We start from the raw sequence: 20,528 nt of genomic DNA on the forward strand, positions 1-20,528 counted from the left end.
TTTTTTAATTTCAGTAAAAACTTTATGTAGGCCATTAAAGGGATTGACCAAAATGCAATTTAAAAATATATCCCTATGGGTTTGGTTCATCTTTATCATTGGCCTTCTTCCCAAATGCAGTTCAGTTGGTTTTGTTTTGATCTTGTTTTCAGAGTACAGCAGGGAAGAAGTTGTGTAATTAATGTTACATTCCCGGGGAAACTGACAGGTCTGAGCAAAGACGTGGCAAACCTCCTTACACATTTTCTCAAACCCATGTTTAAATGACACGAACTGTTGCTGGAACTAGTTACTGTGCCACAGAGGATCTGAGCTCTACCTAGCTCTGGGTTTATGGAGGATTTTTGTGTTAATCATGTTCAGCTTTGCAAAGCATCCCTTACACAGAGTCCTAAGGACCCGAGGAGCCTGAGGCAAAAAGAAAAATGTGCCCCCCCATATTCCTGCTTTTATGTCTTTTTTAATGGTCCAGAATGTTAAAAGAACGTTAAAGCAGTTGAAAAATAGAAAAGTTGGTGCATTATTTTAAGGTTAAATATTTATGCCAAAATAGAATTTTATTATAATGTGATTTCAGCTTAAACGAACCAGTTGCATTTGAGACTCTGACTGATAATGACCCCATGGTTGATTTTTTAGAAGTAGATTGCTAGGCCTTTCTTCTAAGGCGCCTCTGGGTAGACTCGAACTACCAACCTTTGAGTTAGCAGCCGAGTGTGTTAACCATTTGTACCACCCAGGGACTCCTGATTTCAGCTTCAGCTAATTTAAACTTATTTAAGATTATCACTTGGTCAACAGAAATTGTCAAATGTGACAATTTTCTCTGTTGAAAACAAGATAAGCAAAGACATAGATTTTGAAAATATTATTGATGTGTTTTGCTTTCACTTAAGCTCCATTTTACCTTTTGCTTCAGGCTCCAATATGGGTTGGCATGCTACTACTCATAAAACAACCCATTGCCATCAAGTGGATTCTGACTCATAGTGACCCTATAGAACAGAGTAGAACTTCCCCATAGGGTTTCCAAGGCTATAATCTTTATGGAAGTAGACTGCCACATCTTTCTCCCATGGGGCAGCTGGTGGGCTCCAACCACCAACCTTTCAGTTAGCAGCCAAGCACTTTAACCACTGCACCACCAGGGATCCTTCTGGCATGATGCTAGTCTTTGAAAAAAATTTTTTTTATATTTTGTTCATCATGGAATTTTTGCATAATTTTGATTATTTAAAATACTAAATTCCAATACTGTTTATTTGAATGACTGAGTTTTATGATGCCCCCTTACATTTTGTGCCTGCTGTGGATGCCTCACTCGCCTCACCCTCCCCCTGCCCTGCTCTGACACCTTTGTTGTGTTGCAAGCTCCTGCATCCAATATGCCCATCCTCTTTGATTAACCTTTGATGCTCATGTCCTATTTTCACGCAGCCATATGCCAAAGAGAGGACAGAAAATCTATTTTAAGTGTCTTTGAAGAAAAGAACATATAATTCTAATAAATACAGCACATAGGCAATTGAAAACTCTGGAAGTTTTGCATCCTTGGTAATATAAATCTCTTTCAACCTCCATTTGGCATCCCATTTTGGGTGAACCCAAAAATGTTAAGTAGACAAGCACCAGAAAAAACAGTAAATCTTCCTTTCACTCCCTCAATTCCCAATGTTGCTTAAAGAAGGGAAAAACACAAACCAAAACATTACGTTCCCAAATATCACAGAACATTTGATCTTTCAAAACAGAAATTATAATAAACATTTTCTTGTTCTTGGTTTTTACACTCTTCTGAAAACTTGTTTCTTTATCCCTCCAAATAAAATCTTGTGCAATTTCCACTCAGCGTGACAGGAATCTACCCCTTCATTTAGATATGTGAATGGATGGCGAAGGACAGAAGCTTCAGGAAAAAAAAAATCAATCTCAATCTTTTAGCTGATTTTTCACTAAGTGAAGGCTGCAAAATAAGAGCCCTGTCCATTCTCACTGTGCCACAGCTCGTCCAGGCTTTCATTACCTGCAAGCATGCAATCACCTCTAGGTCCTCCTGAAATCTACCTGGCCTGTTGCGAGCAGGTCATCTTCCCGGATCCGTGCTTTTGCCCCTTCGCTCCTCTGTTCCAGAACCAACACCATCTTCCTGATCCCAATGAGATCATGCATGCACAGGTGGCTTTGCTTTTAGACATAACACGTCAGTTCAAAGTGGATGGGCTCTCTCGCATGCCTGCATAGATTTCTATCTCATGGAAACCAAGGTAGAATCGAGTGATGCCCAAGTCTTTGGTCAGTGGTTGTAAATGACTAAACGGTGAAATCTGAAGTAATTTGATAGCACTCGTTAACACCTGACACTATTTTAAGAGTACAACTCTATTAGGTTGGCACCACCTTTTTTTACCTCTAGTTTATAGATGAGGAAACTAGACAGAAGGAGGTTAATGAATTTCCCCAAGATCACACAGCTAATAGCAGTGGAACTGGAATTCGAACTCAGGGGGTCTGGCTGCAGATCCAAAGCTTGTAACCAGTTGTTACACTACACAAGGTTATTACTGGGAAAACTGTGTTATTCATAGACAATTGACATGTCAATATGGCTAGGACTATCTGGCAGTATGGGGGACCGTAACCTATCATCACTGTAAGCTCTTGTCACTGCTTCTTGACTTAAGCATTACCTCTTAGCCATCCCTGGTGGCGCAGTAGTTAAGCGCTCCGCTGCTAACCGAAAGGTCGGCAGTCTAAACCCACCAACTGTTCCACAGGAGAGAGATGTGGCGGTCTGCTTCCGTAAAGATTACAGCTTTGGAAACCCTATGGGGCAGCTCTACTCTGTCCCTTAGGGTCGCTATGAGTTGGAATAATCTCGATGGCAATGGGTTGGGTTTGGTTTGCCTCCGTCTGCCTAGCCGTCTTCTTTTGCCCTAGCCAGCAGACATATTTACTGTTACAGCCGGGCCCTGATTCAAGCTCCCCAACCACATTCCCAAGTCTTCAAGGTTCACTGCAAATCCTTCCTATTTTGGAAGCCATCCCTGAGACTACAAGTCACATCTCCCTCTCTTCTCCAAACTCCACGTGGATTTACAGTCTGTAACAGCGATTCCCTTCCTTTCTCAATACAAAGACCCCTTTCGAATGTCAAAAGTCTCCTCAAGTCCCCCTGTGACAGTAAACATGTAGGTATGTGGTGTTTCTAAGCTATGGACCTCAGCTCAGGCAGCTCATTCCAACCACAAAGGGAGCTTTGATCAATCCCAATACTCAGCCCACACCCCAAACCAAATGAATTGGCATCTCTGGGGGTGGTGTCCAGGCACAGTACTTTATCAAGCTCCCCAGGTGATTCCAGTGGGCAGGCAAGTCTTAGGACCACTGATCCAGCACATTCTGTTTTGCACTCTGCGACATCCTTCATAACATGCTCCCTACTATTTTGACCCTTGGAGTCCTCCGTCAACAAGTCTGCAAGCTCTTAAGGGCAAGAACAAGCCTTGGTATTTTAAGCCCTTGATACCCAAAGTGTGGCTCATGGAGCAGCAGCAGCAGCAGCAGCAGCAGCAGCAGCAGCAGCAGCAGCAGCACCTGGGCCCTTGTTCAAAATACAGATTCTCAGGCCCTCCAGACCTACTAATTCAGCAAGAGCATTTTAACAGGATTCCCTGCAGATTATGTTATAAACACAACTTAATGAGGGATTTGCAAATGGAAATGTTGCCATGTCTGTTTTCTTGCACAAGAGAGGGAAATGAATGAGTTCATTAAAGCTCTGGCGATACATGATCGGCTTTAAAGAAAAGCTGAAATTAGAATTTATTCTTGATGAGGGTTAGGAATCTAGGAAAAATTGAACTGAGCCCAACTCTGATATGACAGGTCAGACCAGGCAATGCCAGCCCATTTTATGTAATCTGAAGATCGTTTCACTCACTTGTGGCACTTGGGGTCTGAATATAGGCAGATCGTCTCACCTGATAATTGGCGCAGAGGTGGGCTTTAAAAGACATTTGAAATGGCGACCCAATCAAAAGTTCTCTGCTCAGCAGTAAGAAATGGGGCAAAGCTGAATTTAGCAGGGCTAGCTAGCGCCTGCTAACCGAAAGGTTGGCAGTCGAACCCACCCAGGGGCTCTGCAGGCAAAAGACCTGGTGATCTGCTCCCATAAAGATTACAGCCTAGGAAACTCTATGGGGCAGTTCTGCTCTGCAACACATGGGGTCGCTATGAGTTGAAATAGACGTCACACAACAACATTCCAAGGCGCATCTAAGGTATGGCACATGCTCTGGATGCCACTTGAAGGGGGAGGGCACACGTGTGGTACCAAGCAGTCCTTCCTCAAGCATGGTGGGAGGGAAACACTTGCCCCTGGGGGGTATCAGACAAGGCACAGAATGACATTCCGAGGGGACAGAAATATGAAAGGCACTTGACTGAGGCAGCAAGACAAGAGCGGGGAAGGAGCCTCTGCTGATAGGTTGCTGTTATCAATGTCTATTCATCTAGAAACTGGGGTGGGGAGGGGCAACATAAAGATTGCCCCCGGGTGCTTGTTACCCTCACTAAGGCTCTGAGGGGCTCAATTTCAGTGCTTGCCATAGGCACTAGTTTCCCTAGACAAGCCTCTGACAACATTAACATACTGATCTAGGAAAGAATGGGGACTTCACGATGTAGAATTTCTCTTCACCAAATTTCTCTAAACAGCCTTGCAATTTTTTTATATTTAAAATAGCTTTAAATGGAAATTGACTCATTAGATTCAACATCAATACATAGGAATAACTTACTGTATGTCACTGATTCTAATACACCATCGAATATAAGACATAGCATTATTTTATGTCCAACCAAGAAAGAAAAATGCTATGAATTAAATTAGGACAAGTCATTGACTGTAAGAGTCATCCCAAATTCAGAGATGATAAAATATAGGGAAAATGTGTCTTAGAATTGTGGAAATTCAGTAGATTGGAAATACAATACAAATGACTTTCATGAGAGGATAACAACATTCTTGTCACAAAGTCAAGGTCTGGTGTCATGGTAGTGACATGGCTCCTGGTTTAATGATGTGATATTATCTCCTTAATTGGCTTTACCAAATGCTCAGCACCCCCATTCACTCTGCCTTAGTATGTGTGTGTGTTGGTATTAACCACGAAATCAGACTATTACAAAAATTCAGAGCTTCTCCTTTGGGGGCAAAAATGGTGCCCAACCATTGCCTGCAGCATGACATCCATTTTTTTCATCACAAACATGATACATGTGGAGACCACTGTGCATTTTTACCAAAAGGATACTAGCTACAGAGAACAGGAGAGCCAAGTGAGTGCCCACCTCTAATTTCAAACGGGCCATTGGACCTCGGCTAATGCCTGTCTTGTGGTTCAGCAATGTGCCACTCTTGCTGGTGGGGCTACACCCCTAAGACACATCCAGGCGCTGCCTTAGGAGCCTATAAACACAGCTATCAGGATTTCAGAAGCAGAATCACTAATGCACTTCATAGACCCTGGAGCTTCTTGCCAGTGAGTTAGGGCTCACCTCTCCCACCACACCTCCCCACCCCAGTAAACACAATCAAAAGCACCTAAACAGGCTAGAGGAAGGGGCCGGGGGCCAGAAAAAGTCCAGTAGAATGGTTTCCAATGTGCTAAGTGGATCGGTAAGACTGAAGCACTTTCTGGTTAGGTGGACTGATCAGATTTGGAGAAAGCTGCCAAAATGTCATTTCAGGTCACCCTGCACGGAGTTATGCAGACCTTTCTAATTCTTTAGAAATGGAAACAGAAATCCCCAACACAGATTCAGAAAACAGAAAAACTACAATACTCACGATGACTGGGAAGCCTTTCTTCTGAGTAAATAGTCCACAACATCGGGGTCGGTCTCCAAAAGGCTGATTAGCACTTCGTTCTGGAGATCCGGAGGAACCTGGAGGGGCCAAAGGATGAGGCATGAATAAAACCATTTTGGAAAAGGTACAACCTGGTCCTTAGCAACTTCACAATAGCATAAAACAGAGCCATACGTGTTGTAAGAGAGCTGAGTGACTTGATGGTTGAAACCAAGTCTACACCAACGCGTACAGCCAATTTAATCCTAGAGACAAGCCAGATGATTACCAAATAGTCATATTCAATCGAAAATGCCACCCCTCCTATGCCTGGGGGCACAATCTAATCACTTGGAGGCCTCTGGTGCTCAGATTAGATTTTCTTGGCTTGGGATAAGCAAAATATAGTGGGTTAAGAGGTATGGTATCCATAATTTATTATCTAAATGGGGACATCTTCTGGAGCTCATGGTGGTAATTACGCCAAGACAACAGGCATACATTATGACTGTCCTGGGCAGTTCCAGAACATATGGTCAATCTGTTAAGAGGAGGGGTATTTGAGCCAGGCTGCCTATGTCTGAATCCCAGCTCCACCACTTACTAGCTGTGGGATCTTTGACAAGGTACATAACTTTTCTTGGTCTCAATGTCCTCATCTGTTAAATGGGGATAATAATAGTACTCATCACAAAGTGTTGCTGTGGTTATTAAATGAGTTATTACATGTTAAGAGCTTAGAACAGTACCTGGCCCATACTAAATATTCAAAGACAACAATGACAATAACAAAAACATGTTGGCTACTCCACTTGCACATGCCATTTTAACATTCTGTGCTGCCTTAACTCCTTTCCTGGACCCCGGTCCATGCCCAATTAATAGTTTCTTGCTTCCTAATTCTATGAGGCATTCGCTAGAGTTCTATAAATGAGTATCACATACTTCTCTAAGCCCTACCCACAGTGCGTTAGAAGAAGCCTCACAGCCCTGACTCGGGCAGGTGGAAATGTTCGATGAGAGCAGACCGAACCCAACTCCTTCGGTTTTTTACTCTGTAGATGCTGGTAACCCAACCAAAGGAAACCGAAACTATTGGGAGAAAATAAACTTTCATTATGATTCTCTCACACGTGGACTCAGAGAGAACACTCTTAATGACTACAAGGGCAAATCTTCTGAGAATAAAGTGGTTGGTGGAAGAATTTTCCTCCTGGTTCTTGCAGAACTCATTTGCTATTGAGTTCCGAGAAGCTGGAAACAATTTTATTAATAAAAACAGGGACGAGAAAACTTTTTCCTTTTCTTATAAATCTGTTCCTCCTACTTCATCCTGCATCTTTGTTAATGACATCGCCAAACCCTAGTCACACAAGCTCACAGTCTCAGAGTTGTATTCAAGCCTCTGTATCCTTTTCCCTCCCCACTTGGAGCCAGGAGATTGACTTGATTTCACCTTCATGATGCATATTATTTATTTTCTCCCTCTTCCATTCCAACTGAATTACCCAAGTTCTAAATACTCCTTTGTAATAATGGTCATCTGTTGGCTATTATAAGCCTCCATTTTCCTCTTCTTGCAACTCTTATACCCCAAGTTCCCTTTGGACAATCAACTGCTCCCTAACCTTTAGCTCAAGGATAAAGCACCCTAGTCTAAGTCGATCCATTCCCCAGACCACTGTGGTTGCATGTGACTGTGAACAATGGGCATGTGATTCCATTAGAGGCAATGGAAAGCCATGAGAATGCCCCCAGAGACTTCTGAGAAAGAGGTACAAGTCCTGGGACCCCGTGGTCATCTTGTGACCATATTGGGCCTGAGGACTATGCCAACAATTGAGGAAACAGTACCAAGAAATAGAGACACAGAGAAAAGGGATCTCTTGACATCATTTGAGTCCAGGACGAAGCTATGCCTGATGACATATTCATTCTTGGATTGTTCGGCTATGTGAACTCAAGAATCCCTTAAGCTAGACTGAGTTGAATTTTTAGTTTAAAGGAAAGATATATCCTTGATGTTCCTCTGATGTAACAGCTTTCTAGCTTGTGTACTAGCTATCTTCGTCAACATGCGCATCAAATTTCTTCTCTATGTGTTTGTCAGAATGCGCTGATCAAGACATGCTCACTCAAAAACCTTCCTATCCCTACAGCTTAGGCCCTCCACTTATTTGCTATCTTTAATACATATTTCTGGTCTCCTCTCCTAGGGGGCATCCTCACACATCCTCTACTTCAGCACCATTGTGCTTCTCATTTTTGGCCTTTTCCCATCCCCATTCCTCTAATTCATTACCTAAGTATTTGGTAAGGAGCCCTGGTGGTGTTTACTGAGTGCCAAGGCACTGGATGCTGGGGACTCAGCTGTAAACCAGACCAGAACCCTTGTCCTCATGGAGTAGATCAATGGAGAAAAATGAAGCAGAGAAGAGTGATGGAGAATGCTGGGGGGAGGCGAGGCCACAGAGAAACTGACATTTTATTAGAGAACTGAGGTTAGTAAAGGAGATGGAGAAAATCATTCCAGGCGGAAGGGAAAACAAAAACCAACTGTAAAAATCTTGATTCAGGATCAGGGAGGAGGTCAGCGAGGTTGGAAAAGAGTGAGGAAGGAGGCGAGCAGTAGGAAGTGGGTCAGCAAGGTGGCCAGGGCCAGATGTTGTGGACTCTCACGGGTCACGTTAAAGGCATCTGCTCTCATTCTAAGTGGGATGGGGAGTCACTGGAGGTTTGAGCAGAGGACGGACAGGAACTGACATCACTCTGGCTATTGACTTGAGTATGAAAGCAGGGAAGCAAGCGGAGGAAGCAAAGAGAGCAGATAGGAGCTGTTGAAATAATCCAGATGAGAGATGATGGAGTGCTGAACCAGGAGGGTGAGGTGATGAGAAATATTTGGATCCTGGAGATAGTGAAGATAGAACTGAGAGTGTTAGCATATTTATTGAATGGATGAATGGATGGACTGATGAATGGATGGACAGAAGAAGAGTAAGGAGAAGTAGAAGGAGAAGAAGGGGGAAGTAGTAGTAGAAAAATTAGGAGAAAAAAAAGAATGACTTCAATGTCTGGGGCCTAGGCAACTAGAAGGCTGGCTTGCCATTAACTGGTGTGGAGAAGCTGCAGGGGGAAAAGGTTGGGGGACAAGATTAGGAGTTTGGCTTTGACATATTAAGGTTGAGAGGCCTGTAAAACATCCATGTGAAGAAGATATCTAGTAGGCACTTGGGTATGAGGGTCTGGAGTTCAGGGAAGAGGTCCGGGCTGGAGACAGAAATTTGGGAGACACACATAGATGGAATTTAAAGCTCTCTGACTGTATGCAATGACCTGGGAATGAAAATGGGAAGAAAAGAGAAGAGGGCAGGACTTTCAGGTCAGGGATGAGAGTTTCCATTCTCTTACTTTATAGACCAAATTCAACAAATCAAACAATTGATAATTTCTACTTGAAGCACTTACTGCTAAATATCAAAAACTACAGCTTTCAGTATGGATTGCACCTCAACATTAAGAAAACGAAAATCCTCACAACTGGAGCAATAAGCAACATCTTTCTCCTGTGGAGTAGCTAGTGGGTTCGAACCACTGACCTTTCCGTTTGCAGCCAAGTGCTTAAGCATGGTGCCACCAGGACTCTGTCAAGACAAACCCCCCCGCCAAAAAAGTATGGCTCAGATGATGAAAAAAAAATTTTTTTTTGGCTTTGGGAATTTTTTATATCACAAAATGGAAACTAAGGGACACAATAGTGAAAAACGTGATTTTTTTAAAAAAATCACTTCTGCAGTCTAAAATCAAGAAGTAAAAAGCAGCCAAAAGACCATCTTCACTTAAGTTTATTGTTTCACATGGAAATCTCTGTCAGGTTTTAGTCAACTATTTAGTAATTTTAGATATCTTCTAAGGGCACCATTTATGGATGTGTTTATCTGGAGCCTCAACTCCTTAGATTTTAATGTGTTCCTTCATAGCATAATGCTATTCCAAAAATCAAAAGAACTTTGGCCTCTCCCGCTTCTGAGAATGAAATGTAAACAGTGCACACATGAAGGAATAAAACTGTCACAATTAAAATCTACCCTTTCAAATTAAAACAGAAACCTTGAATGATTGCCTGGGGTATAACTGCTGTGATGTAGTTATTCCATAAACCACAGAGAGGGGAAAATGGTGAGAGCTTTCTCCATTTACTAAGTCACCATAGCAAACCATTAAGGGCTTCTAGAAGAGCAATTCCCAGGACCCAGCCCTATCTGCCCTTGCCACTGGGTTTAGGCACCAATCCACCACTTCTCACTTGACTAAGAATCCTGCTTTGGCATTTAAAACGCTAACACTCCCGAGTGTGAGTAAATATCACTGGAAGTCATGGTGACATTTTTTTGTGAACAAACACGGAAAGAAATCGCTTTTGCTCTTTATGGGAGCAAAAGCTACAAAACGAGCAAAAGCTACAACCCAGGCAGGGCCAGCTGAGAACCTTCTGTGTGGCTCTGTTGTGGTGGGTTAGGAAGGCCTTGGTGCATTTGGAGGGTTGAGAAGCATTAAATTGGACGAATATTTCTCAAGTGCTTGATACATGCCAGGATGCATCTTTGACAATTGGGAGAGAAGACCCCAGGGCTCACGGGATGACGCAGGTAAGGAGGATGCAGAAAAATGAGCAGACTTTGCTCCATGGTAACGGGTTAAAGGATGTAGAAACAGCCCAGGGGGGTATGCTTTTGCTCCCCGCCACCTGTGTGGGACACCAACAGTACCTGTGCTCTTTCATGGCACACAGGGACAATGTGAGCTGGTCTCAGTAGGGACACATCTTGCCTCCTGCAGCCACCTGCTGTCTTGAGCATCAAGTAGGCTGGAACTACAATTACTCCAGAAGAACTGTGCTGTTAAAGGTCTTCTTTGCTCCTCATTTTTAGACAGGCTAAAGTAAATGTTCTCTTTCTTTCCCCTTAAACAGACCCCCTTCTGCGTAGGGAGGCATCATGCTGTAGAAATAATTCACTTAGTAGCTGCCTGATAGCCAAAGGGACTTGGCTTGCTTGTTATTGTTGTCGCTGTCAAGCTGGGTGTGACTCATGGTGAATGGTTGCCTGGTCCTGCGCTATCTTCACAACTCTCGGTATATTTGAGACCACTGTTGCGGCCACTGTGTACTTTGAGTGCCTTCCAACCGAGGGGGCTCACCATCCAGCACTATATAGGACCATGTTCTGTTATGATCCATAGGGTTTTCATTTTGTTAATTTTTGGAAGTAGATCACCAGGCCTTCTTTCTAGTCTGTCTTAGTCTGGAAGCTCCGCTGAAACCTGTGCACCGTGGGTAACCCTCCTGGTATTTGAAATACCAGTGGCACAGCTTCCAGCATCATAGCAACACGCAAGCCACCACAGTATGACAAACCAACACACAGGTGGCGGGAATCTGGCTTACTCCTTATGAAATGGTGGCAAAAGTAAATTAGCCAATGATGTTCCTAATGACCAGCCCAAGCCCCGGCATATAGGTAGTGATTGCTCTTACTATAGAAAAAAGGAGATGGAAATCATATCTAATTAGCTGGATATGTTGGTAGGGGGTGGTTTCCTGTATGATGGCCTGGATCATGCTTGACTCCATTTGACTTTGCATGCAAAAGAGGTTTTAAGAAAATGCAATTTGCATCAGAGAAGGAAGAGTACACCAAGCAAAGCTTGGCTTCCGAGCTTGGAGTCCTCATCCTGGCCTCTGACCCTTGCTCCCAGTCATTCTCAGTTGAATTTCCCACGTGCACTGTGCTGGTCCCCAGCTCAGGCTGACGACCCAGCGGGTGGGAATGCACTGGCTTTCCCACGTCTCCTGCTCACTGGGCTTGTCATCAGCCCTCAAGGGCGGTGTCTTCTCCTCCTCTGCCCTCTCGGAAAAACAAGCACTGGTAGGAATCATCTCATGTTGGCCCCTGGAATGAGCTGCTGGTTTTCTCCACTCGGCTTCGAAACTCGTATTAATCCCAAGAGCAATATGAGTTTTTTCTAGGGTGCCAACATCAGTTACAGAAGGAACAACTTCCAGAACAACGAGTCGTGTCGACGATTGAGTGGGTGAATGCTCTCTGTGATAACAGTGATGGTGTCTGTATATGCTTGTTTCTGATGTTTTAGTTCCCGGAAAGCATCGCTTTATGCTATGCAGGTTAGAAATGCTTGTGGATATCAGAATTGAAGGGGCATGATTTAAAGGTAAGGAAATTTAAGGCACTGAACCCAAACCGATCAGCCAACCAACCACACAGAAACAAAACCCACATTTTTTTCTCAGCAATAAAAGGTTGCAGGATTTATTCAACAAATAATTACTGAGTACCCACCACCTACTGAGTTCTGTTCTGGCTTTTTTGGATTTGCCAGTGAACAAAACAAACAAAAATCTCTGCCCTCATCAAGTCTGCATTCTCTCAAGTTTCGATAAGTGTAATAAGTGAGTACATTATATAGCGAGTTACATTATATAGTGAGTTAGAAGGTGATAAAAAAAATTTGCCATCAAGTAGACTCTAACTCTTGGTGACCCCATGTGTGTTAGGGTAGGACTGTGCTCCAGAGGGTTTTCAATGGCTTTTTGGAAGTAGATCACCAGGTCTTTCTGCCGTGGGACCTCTGGGTGGACTTGAACCTCCAACCTTTCAGATAGCAGCTGAGCACATTAACAGTTTGCACCACGCAGGTGCTCCGAAAGGTGATAAGCACTATAGGAAATAGAAAAAGAGCGGAGGGAGGGGTAGAAGCATATATGTGCAGGCCCAGGTCCCAGTTTCATACAGAGAGGTCAAGAGAGGCTTCACTGCCAAGGGGAGACCTCAGCCTGTTTTGATGGTGCAATGTTTCAGGCACATTACCAAGTTAATGTAATAGCAACTATCTTTTTTTTTTTTTAGTGTCTAGTATAGGCCACTACCACCTGTCTGTCAGTCTGCTGTCGTACTGTGGTGGCTCGCATGTTGCTGTGATGCTGGAAGCTATGCCACCAGTATTGCAAATCGCAGCAGGGTCACCCATGGTGGATAGGTTTCAGCTGAGCTTCCAGACTAAAATAAACTAGGAAGAAAGGCTTGGCAATCTACTTCTGAAAATCAGCCAATGAAAACCTTGTGGATCACAATAGAACACTGTCCAACACACTTGCTTTGGACACATCATTAGGAGGCATCAGCTGCTGGAGAAGCACACATCGTGTTTGCTGAAGTAGACAGCCAGCGAGGGCGAGGGAGACACTTGGTGAGATGGATTGGCACAAGAGCCGCAACAGTGGGCTCAAACATGCTGCTGATCTTGGGGATGATGTAGGACTGGGCAACGCTTTGTTCTGTTGTATATAAGGTTGCCATGAGTCGAAATTGACTGGATGAGAGCCAACGACAACGATATATGCCAATTCCTGTCCTATGTGCCTTATGATGTTATTTCTAATTCTTAAAATGATCCAGCAAAGTAGGTAGCCTCATCCTATTTTTTTTCACAAGAGGAAAATGAAGGCTACGGAAATTAAACACAGGCCCAAGATCACACAACAATTAAATGGTTGAGTGGAGATTTGAATCTGGTAGCTCATAGCAAAGTTCACGGACTTTCCACCATACCGGTGTGCTTAGGACATTATCTGCATCAGAGCTCCCTGGAGGTGTTCATTAGAAAGTGCAGGTGCCTGGGTCCCATCCCAGTGCTACCGAATCAGATTCTCTGGAGTGTAGTCCAGGAATCTGAATGTCCAGGTTTCCCTGTAACCCTGTTGCACACTCAAGTTTGAGAACCACTGTTACCACCTGCTGCCTGGGTTCCTTGGTAGAGTGATCACAATGGCTGTTATCATGACATATTGCCAGCTCTAGTATTGCCAAATCAGTGCCTAAAAAGTCACCAATGCAGAAAACTACATCCTAGCCAGGTTCTTGAACTGCTGTCAGTCCCTGGATCCAGATGCCTCTTCTGGATTATCACACAAGGACATGTTCTTTTCCATCCTTTCCCACTAACTCAGATACTGGCGACTTGTGAGAAGCATTCTCAGTGTCAGGAAATGGACAACATTAGGACAGTCAGAACTAATGTGGGTTACTACATCCCCTCCATCAATTCTTATGTCGAGTCGCTGCTTCCAGGGTGCATTCTGCCTTCAAGGACAAGTTCACAATTGGCTTCTCTAGCACATCTTCCTTTCTAACATCAATGGGCACTGATGCTCCCCTTTCCCGGCTCATAAATCCCTTCAAGGACTATGAAGTTCCACAATTGTTAACTACCTTTAACCATCAGCTCCTGTCTAGCTTTATCCTTCCTTGTTTGAAAATACCGTCATAATTCTGGAAGCTTCTCTAAAAAAGAAAAACAGAAACAAACACCAACCATATACATGATGCAATGCTTGTCTATCCACACAGGTCGGTTCTGCCAACCAACCACCAGCCTTGGTATAAACAAGTCGATTACGAAATGCCAAATATGCTGAGATAAACTAAAAATTCTTCTGTGCTTTCTGGAATAAAGGAGGGGAAGTCCATACTAGGGCAGAGAACCATGTAATTTTTAGACCTAGAAGTGCTCTTGGATACCATTCATTCAAACCTAGCCCTATGATATTAAAGAAATAGAAATCTAAGGAGATGAGGTCAGGTAGCTAACGTGCAGCAGACGTAGGGCTGTAACAGAGTTTTCTAGTTCCAGAGCTAGTATCTTTCTACTGATCCGGGCTTGGAATCTTTGACCCACCTTCCTTCCCAAATCACTGTCCTCTTTCTCAGTATACAATTCCCAAAATCAGTCCAAGGAGATTAAGAATGCTTCTGTTAAAGGCTAAGGTACTCTGAAAAGGTTACCTTTAATTCCTCCATGCCCAAACCTTTCCACATGTTTAGGGAGTAAGAATTGGTAACATGGAAATCATATGAAACAGAATTACCATAGAAAAAAAAACCATAGAGTCAGTCACTAATTCAAATACTATTTATTATGCTCCTACCATGTGTCAGACACAGGAGTCACACAGTCAGGAAAATAGACGGGAACAGACAAAAACTCATCCTGGAGTTTCCATTCTAGTGGGGAGTCTTTAGTAGCCCAAGTTAGTGGTGAGTGCTAATAAGAGAAACATAGTGGGGAAAGGGGATAGGGAGTATGGGTGTGAGTGAGGTTTGTGATTTTAGAGAAGGTGGCCGGGGAAGGTCTCGTTGAGAAGTGAAGACCACAAATGCGGAACACAAATATGAGCTACTACCCAAGACACTCTCGACATTAATCCTTACGGAGAACTGCAAACAAAGATCAGACTTGGAAAATGGTGGAAAAGGCAGAATACTGCTGTTTACTATCTGCCAGGCTGTCAGTGGAGGCTTGTGCGTTGCTAGGATGCTGCACAGGTTACAACAGAGCTGCCAGACCAAAGACTAGGAACTAAGGCCTGGCAATCTATTTCCAAAAATTAACCAGTGAAAACCCTATAGATCACAATGGTAGGATTCACAACCCATCATGGGGATGGTGCAGAACTGGGCAGTGTTTTCTCCATTGTACATGGGGTCGCCCTGAGTCAGGGCTGACTCAACCACAGCTAGCAGCAAAAACTGCTGTCCTTAGTAATCCAGGAAGTAGGGAACGGGAAACAGAGGAATGCCACAATCCAAATGGCGGCAGCTGTACTTTCCAGGAGACTAGGAAGTGTTCTGTCAGTATCTGAGAGGACAAGAAATGCCTGATGGTTTGTGGAAGGATAGATATGCAGGTGAACTTTGCTTAGAATACAGAATTTAGAGAATAGAATAGGATCAAAGAGAGCCGCTTATTTTATTTTGTTAGAACAAAAAGCTAGACAGCATGGAACGATGCCAAGACTACTTGGCAAGATGATACGTGACTTAAAACTTGAGGAAAATGTTGAGAAGTTCAGACATTTGATTCATCCAAATATGTAATTAATTATGAGGATTTTGGCTGAAGTGTGAAATGTATATAGCATCAATGACTCCATGCACCATTTTTGAGGGCTTATGGTGTGCAACAGAGAGAGAGTGCTTCAGACACAAAGAGTAAGATGCAGTCACTCTGCCTCAGCGAACTTGTCACTGTGATAACTCCATGTTCTCTTTCTCCTGGTCACCCAGCCAGAACACATTTTCCAGCCTCCCTTGCAGTTAGCTGTGGCTTCTCGGGGAGCAGATGGGATGGATGCCCCTTCTAGGTTTGGCCCCTAAAATCCTTGGGGGTGGCAGTGCCTCGAGGTGCAAGGAACCAGGGTCCTTAAATCCCCACCTGGAAGGCTGTCCACCAAACATCAAGTTAAACTTTCTACCAGCGAGATATTTGTGTGTCTTATGTTGAAGCACTGAGATTTGGGGCAGCTTGCGCTGCCTAACCAATATACTTAGTAATAAACATGCACATAGAATTTTACAGTTTGCAGAACGCTTTCAGATATCAACAGACTTTGGTAGCCACCTTGAAATTAGGCCATATTTTTATTTCTCCCGTTTCACAGAAGCTGAAATTGATACTGTTGAGTGTTGAATTACTTGCTCATGATCACACAGGTGAGACATAGAGGGCAAGGATTCTGCACCACTGGCTTTCAAATTTACAAATTTTTTTTTAATTGGTATATGGCAAGCACGGAAATAAATCGAATGCATGGCACCAGATAAATACAGACAAAACATTAAAGGGGTTGAGAGCAGGGAACTAGCACGCTCCATTGAAGAAGTCACAAATGGCTCGAGAGGCGTAGGAGTGGAGGAGGCAGGATTTATGGCAAGGGTTTACAAAATGACAAGAGATATGGGAGAAGGAACATGGGGGAAAGTTCCTGTAAATTCTGACATGCAATTTGAGTGGTGAACAGAAATAGAAGAGAGTTGGCATTTGTTCTAATGTTTCAAGGGAAGTTGGAGCAAGTAATGCAGTTTTATGAAGGAAAACAGGAACTGGTAATTCAATACAAATCGAAAAAATATTTATTGAATGACTGCCAAATGGAGGGCCTTCCAAAAGTATACAGAGGATACAGAGAGGAGATAACAAGGGCACAGCCCTTGTTTGAAATGAGTTTGTAATCTACTAGGGGAATTACTCATAAATTACTGTAACACAATGTTGAATAAGATAAACACCACAAAGGCAAGTAATGGGGTTCAAGGTACAGAGAAGTGACATGGGAAGGACACAGGAAGGACAGGTGAAGGACAGGCAAAGTTTCACGCAGGAGCTAAGATGTCAAGATTGCTCTTGGAGAATGTGCCATCATAGAGGATAGTTACAACACATGAGATCCACAGATAGAATCCCAGAAGAAAGGGTTTCAATGACACTTTGAGCAAGGACACTGTTAAGTGAATAATTAAATGACCCCAAAGAGTGACCATTGTTTAGGGAGCAACTACTGAAACTGCCTAGCTTCCCATGACTTCAGTCAAATGACCAGCATTGGAGACCAAAAGGGGATGCACTTGAGTTCCATTATGCAGCCACAAAGCAACACAAAGGCAATTCATCACGATGTCACCCCCAGGAAGGGCCACCTACCATGAACAGGGCTTCATAATTTTCAATCATTTTCTGCACCACAGCAATGATGGCGGTGCTCTCCTCAGCGCGAGCTGAACTCTGGACGGAGAACTCTTTGTCTGACGACTTCTGCTTGTGCAGCAGGTTGGGTCCGAATATGGTGGCCAAGTTCAGAGATGTCATTTTGTTCCCAGTGACCTGTGGGAGGAGAGAATATAGGTCTGTTGTTATTTTTGCTTTACAAAATGCAGGATGGATCAATAATCATTGAAACATTTTTCCTTTCCATTTTATTTTTTCCAGCAAGGACCAGGTTGTTTTTGTCAGAATCCATGAAGATCAGACTATCAGATGGTTCTAAGTAAGCCATTCCAGGGGCAGAGAAGAGACAAGCAGCAGTTGTAGAAGTGGAAACAGTGAATGGAGATACTTTTTCCAAAAAGTTTGACAGGGGAGGAAGAAGAAAGGATGGCAGGAGCTGAAGGGTAGTACAGAGAGAAAGAAGGGAATTATTTTTTTACCTGAAATATAAAAGAAAAATTACTCATGTTCAAAATATTAATAATTAACAAGTACAGGTAAGCATAAAGAAAACAAATTGCCCATAATCACACCACTCCCAAGAACCAGCCATTCATATCTTTTCTATACACATATATACATATATGTCTACACTATATTAGTTTCTTTTTTAAAACTGGGATCATAGTCCATACATTATTTTGTAACTTGCTTATTGTTTCTTAACAATACGTTGCATTCATCCTTCCACTTCAATCAATCCTATATTGTCATCCTTATTGGTCCCTAGCATCCCATTGCATGGATAATATCACAGTTTGTTTTAATCCCAGCCAACTGCTAGGTACTTAGACTGCTTTCGGGTTTCTGTTATTATAAGCACTGGTACAAAGAATAACGTCAAAAGACATTTTGTGAACTTGGCTATTCACTATAGGTGGAATAGCCATAACAAGGAATGCCAGTATTTTAAAAGGCTTGGGAATTCCTTTTACCTACTTATTTTATCTATCTATATCTACTCATCCATCCATCCATCCATCCATCCATCCATCCATCCATCCATCCATCCATCCATCCATCCATCCATCCATCCATTCATCCATCCACCTGTTTAATTTTAAGATGGGAAAGATGAACTGGTTAAGTTTCTCTAGGCCAGGGTTTCTTCATCACAGGACTATTTGGGGCCGGGTCATTCCTTGTGGTGGGGCTGTCCTACGTATTATAGAATGTTTAGTAGCATCCCTGGCCTCTACCTATTAGATGCTAGTAGCATCCCTCCCCACGTCCAGTTTCGACAACCAAGAATGTCTCCAGATATTGCCAAGTGTCCCTGGAGGGCAACATGGCCTGTGGTTGAGAACCACTGTCCTAGCTGAATTTTTATTTCTCTTGTCAATGTTAGTTAAAATCCTAGGCACTCCTGGACAAGTATGGGAAGTGGCTGCTTGGTGGGGAGACTGCCTGGGCCGATCTACGTGGGTTTGAAAAGCATGTAGGTACACAGCATAGAATTCAAGAGTTCCAAGTGACAGCCGAGAACAAACCTCCTGAGTCACACTGTGTCCTGTGGAGCCCAGAGCCAGCAGTTCCCCGTCTGCAATCCCGGCGTGGCCCATGGGTTCCATGATTTTTAGAAGACAAAACCCAGCCAAGGGAAATTGTTTCCTGTGCTAAATGCTGGGAACTTTAAGTAGAGTGCCCTTTAGGTATGATTGCTTATTTTTTCTTTATTTCATTGATAAAACATGACAATTTTTCATTTCTGTTGCTGGAAATTCATGATAAAATCAAATAAATACATACAACTTTTAGATTCTTCCTTTAGAACTAGGAGGCACTGGGAATCCTCCCCCACCCCCAAAGTAATATTAGGGTTTGCTCTCTCTCCTTTTTTTTTTTTTTTAACATTAACAAATAGAAGATTTTGTTTTCTTTTAAAATAATGTTTAGTACAAGGACAATCTGGAGCTCTGTTTCCTCCCTGTCCTTCTCCTGATGCTATTCTGGGAATGCAACACAATCCGTCTGTAAAATCACATAGATTCCAGCTGCGGACCAAGCCATTCCTTGCTGTGATTTGTTAATGCCTTTTTTTTTTTTTTGCTTGGTTTTGTTTTTTAAACTGGAAAGTAGATTTACTCACAGACAACTTTGGCCCTTGCTCTCCATGTTTAAATACGTATATATATATATATATATATATATAAAACAAAAAAAAACCAAACCCATTGCCATCGAGTTGACTCTGACTCATAGTGACCCTGTAGGACGGACAGAGTAGAACTGCCCCATAGGGTTTCCAAGGAGCGCCTGGTGGATTTGAACTGCTGACCTTTTGGTTAGCAGCCAAACTCTTAACCACTATACCACCAAGATGTATGCAAAAGGTTGACAATGAATAAGGAGGACCAAAGAATAGATGACTTTGAATTATGGTACTGGCAAAGAATATTGAATATACCATGGACTGCCAGAAGAACAAACAAATCTGTCTTGGAAGAAGTTCAGCCAGAATGCTCCTTACAAGAGAGTATGGTGAGACTTTGTCTCACATACTTTGGACATGTTATCAGGAGGGATCAGTCCCTGGAGAAAGATATCATGCTTGGTAATTTAGTGGGTCAGTGAAAAAGAGAAAGATCCTCAACGAGATGGACTGACACAGTGGCTGCAACAATGAGCTCAGACATAACAACGATTGTGAGGATGGTGCAGGACCAGGCAGTATTTCGTTCTGCTGTACATAGTAGTGTCACCATGAGTTAGAACCAACTCGATGGCACCTAACAACAACAACAACATATTTAAGAAGCCCTGGTTGTGGAGTGGTTAAGTGCTCAGATGTTAACTGAAATGTTGGCGGTTCAAACCCACCAGCTGCTACATGGGAGAAAGATGGGGCAGTCTGCTTCTGTAAAGATTTCAGCCTTGGAAACCCTAGGGGGCAGTTCTACTCTGTCTTATAGGGTCACTATGAGTGGGAAGGGATGGAAAAGAATGTGTCTTTGTGTCATAATCCAGAAGAGACACCGGTTTAAGAGTCTGGCTAGGGTATGGTTTTCTCCATTGGTTGTTTACTTTTTAGGCACTGATTTGGCAACAGGTTTTATAC

General features: G+C 43.1%; 1 protein-coding gene across 3 annotated transcripts in view; it reads right to left on the reverse strand.

The window, feature by feature from the left end:
- Positions 1–20,528, reverse strand: part of ARHGAP6 (Rho GTPase activating protein 6) — a 501,871-nt gene that overhangs the window by 12,030 nt on the left and 469,313 nt on the right. For all 3 annotated transcript variants that reach the window (XM_003415990.3, XM_064277957.1, XM_064277958.1), the window contains exons 9-10: positions 17,408–17,587; positions 5,852–5,949 (exon numbers count right to left, since the gene is read on the reverse strand). In XM_003415990.3, coding sequence (XP_003416038.3) covers positions 5,852–5,949; positions 17,408–17,587 — 278 coding nt within the window. The remainder of the gene's footprint in view (positions 1–5,851; positions 5,950–17,407; positions 17,588–20,528) is intronic.

Source organism: Loxodonta africana, chromosome X, assembly GCF_030014295.1.
Source record: "Loxodonta africana isolate mLoxAfr1 chromosome X, mLoxAfr1.hap2, whole genome shotgun sequence".
NCBI classification, from domain to species: Eukaryota; Metazoa; Chordata; class Mammalia; order Proboscidea; family Elephantidae; genus Loxodonta; species Loxodonta africana.